Source organism: Nannospalax galili, unplaced genomic scaffold (assembly GCF_000622305.1).
Source record: "Nannospalax galili isolate Female #2095 unplaced genomic scaffold, S.galili_v1.0 scaffold82, whole genome shotgun sequence".
NCBI lineage: Eukaryota > Metazoa > Chordata > Mammalia > Rodentia > Spalacidae > Nannospalax > Nannospalax galili.
Genome location: NW_008348862.1, coordinates 300,232 through 302,906, shown reverse-complemented (window position 1 = coordinate 302,906; position 2,675 = coordinate 300,232). Strand labels below are relative to the sequence as shown.

At 49.6% G+C, this 2,675-nt stretch overlaps 1 protein-coding gene across 1 annotated transcript; it reads left to right on the top strand.

Moving 5' to 3' along the window:
• Positions 1–617: 617 nt before the first annotated feature.
• Dppa5 (developmental pluripotency associated 5) lies at positions 618–1,432 on the top strand. The gene is made up of 3 exons (XM_008846113.1): positions 618–729; positions 813–992; positions 1,347–1,432. Exons 1-3 carry the CDS (start codon positions 618–620, stop codon positions 1,430–1,432), a joined length of 378 nt encoding a protein of 125 aa, XP_008844335.1.
• The last annotated feature ends 1,243 nt before the right edge of the window (positions 1,433–2,675 follow it).

Here is a 2,675-nt window from a genome sequence, read left to right as displayed (position 1 = left end):
AAAAAAAGCAAGAATCTTGAATCCTGGGGATGCTTTAAAGACTACATCTTGAGATTTCAGTTAAGATAACGAATCCCCAAATTTCATTTTCCTTTCTATTAAGTTACGAAGACTAACTGCTGAGTTCTTGGAATTGTTCAGGCAGCTGACAAATGGTGCCCGGGGTCTGATTTCTTAGGGCTGGGGTAAACCATGGTCTTTCTGTGGTCCTCTCACTGTTCCGCATGGATCCCCACGTTCTGGAGTTCAGAACCAATCAGTGTCTTCTTGCAGGGGAAAGATCATCAGCACCCACTTCCAACCCCCAAGCCCTCAGGATTGGGAAAAAACAAGGCAGTACAGGTGAAAATCCTAGTTAGCTTGAGACAGTGGGGCAGGGCGGGGTCGGCTGCTGGAGTCTCCCTGAGGCTGGGAAGGTCTGGAGACTTCGCCCCAGGCACCAAGGCAGGCGGTGGGCTTAGTTCTGCCAGTCTGGGATTGGACCTGGCAGGGGGTGGGGCCTCGGAGGAACCGGGCCTCGCTGGTGCTAGGCTTCCTGTGCAGGCGCTGGGAATTGTGCCACTAGGCTAAGCAGAACCTAGTCTTCCCTGGAAAGAGGTTGGTTGCAAGGGACTGAGATGGAACCGCGCCCAACCCGCACAGATATCCCGCCGTGGGTGATAGTTCCCGAAGACCTGAAGGATCCAGAGGTGTTCCAAGTCCAGACGCGGCTGCTGGAAGCCCTATTTGGTGCGTGTCCAGTCCCCACCGGCTGCCCAGTCCCGGGCTCTCGGCCTCAGCGGCCTGCAGCGCTCATTCCTTTTCCCTACCAGGTCCGAAGGGATCTCGAATCCCTAACATCGAGCAAGTGAGCAAGACCATGCTGGAGCTGAAGCCTCTAGAAGCTTCTGACCTCACCGAAGTCATGGTTTATGGCAACTACTTGTACAAGCTTCGGACCAGGTGGATGCTGCAGTCCATGGCTGAGAGGATTCGCCAGCGCGTGGAGCGAGGTGAGACTTAAGAGGTGCCCCTACTCATTCCTCCCTCTAGCCTCTCCACCGCCTCACACATCGCCAGAGGTCACCTTGGTCTCTGGGCTGTCTCAGGGTCCTTTGGGAGTTTGGAGCCCTAGAGTGAGTCTAGGGTGAGAGGGAGCTGAGACAGGTCCTTCTGAACAGGGTTCAGTCAGTTCCCCCTCCTCCACCTCCAGGCTCCCAGGAGAACAAGAGAACGGGCCTAGTGGTGCCAGTCTCCAGACTCAGAATGCCCCCTTAGAAGTTCACAAAACAAAAGGACGGCTGGAAGTGGTGGTGAATCCTGGCATTCCACCTCACTTAACCCTCCTGTTGGTGTTTCTGATACAGGAATGATCAAGCTTGAGGAAGCCATGCAGTCCCTGGAACTAGGCCAGCCATCGAATGAAGACACTGGCACCCCTACGCAGACCTGAGGCTTTGGCCAGTGTTCAGAGTGGGTCTGGCTAGCTTTAATCTTGTAAGCCTTTCTATTCAAATACCCAGATGTTTTTGAATCCCTACCTTGCTCTGAGTTCTTTCCAAAGTTGCTAACTGAAGAATAAAATGTAAAGAATTGAATTTTCCTTAACATTGTCTGAAGGCTTGATGGTCACACTTTGTCTGATGGTACTGTGTGATCCTTAAGCTTAATCCTTGACTGAAAACCTCCAAAGGTGGAAAGGAGGGGTGGGGAATTCAAGGGCAACTTGGCTAGGGCCAAGAGGGCCTAGATCTGAGTGTTTAGAGTGTCACTGAACCAAAACCCTAGGAAAGTAGGTACCATACTGTCTGGAACTAATCTAGAAAGCCATTTAAAACAATAACTGTATAAGAAAGCCAGGTGTGAGAGCACACACCTTTGATCCCAGCACTTGGGAGGCAGAAGCAGTTTTCCCCAGTGGTGACTTTTCTGATAGTTAACCTGAAATGAATCCCATTGTGAGGAGCTCATTGACCTTAGGTGAGGTGGAGGCCAGCCTGGTCTATGTAGCAAGTTCCAGACCAGCCAGGGTTGTGTTTCAAAAACAAAACAGGAGTGGTGGTGACTTTAATCCCAGCAGAGGCAGAAACTATTGGCTCTCTGTGAGATCCAGGCCACCCTGATCTACATAGCTTCAAGGCCAGCTGGGGCTACAGGGAAACCCTGTCTCAAAACAAAACAAAAAACAAACAAAATAACCAAAACAAACTCATTGCTTCAGGGGGCTTATGACTATCTAGAGAGACAGGCTACACACATAGTGAGAGACCCTATCTCAGAAAAAAACCAACAGCAACAAAAATCCCAAACTCTATGACTGATTAGGCCCTTTGTAAGCCAACCAGCCCCTAATAGGTTTGTCCTCTGCTCTAAGTTATCCTTTGTTTCCCTCTAGACACTAACTTTTTGCTGATATTTTGCTTAGGACATGATTTCCTCAGATTGAAAAAAAAGTTTCTCTCTCTTACATGATAGTCATCTCTAGGGAGGACCTCTTCCCCACAGTCTGTTTATTACCTTTGCTTTATTTTCTTTTATAACATTTAAAACCCAGGTTAGCTGTTCATTTTCTCCCCTAATCCACTAGAATAGGAATTTAAGTCAGGACTATTGAGTTTGGGCATGGTGGCACACACCTTTAATCCCAGCACTTGGGAGGCAGAGCGGATCTCTGAGTTCGAGGCCAGCCTGGTCTC

Bases quoted from the DNA above. Each gene is read 5' to 3' on its own strand.
- Dppa5 (XM_008846113.1), top strand. From the start codon at position 618: ATGGAACCGCGCCCAACCCGCACAGATATCCCGCCGTGGGTGATAGTT. The intron at 730-812 runs GTGCGTGTCCAG...TTTCCCTACCAG, and splicing joins GCTGCTGGAAGCCCTATTTG to GTCCGAAGGGATCTCGAATC. The intron at 993-1,346 runs GTGAGACTTAAG...TTTCTGATACAG, and splicing joins TCGCCAGCGCGTGGAGCGAG to GAATGATCAAGCTTGAGGAA.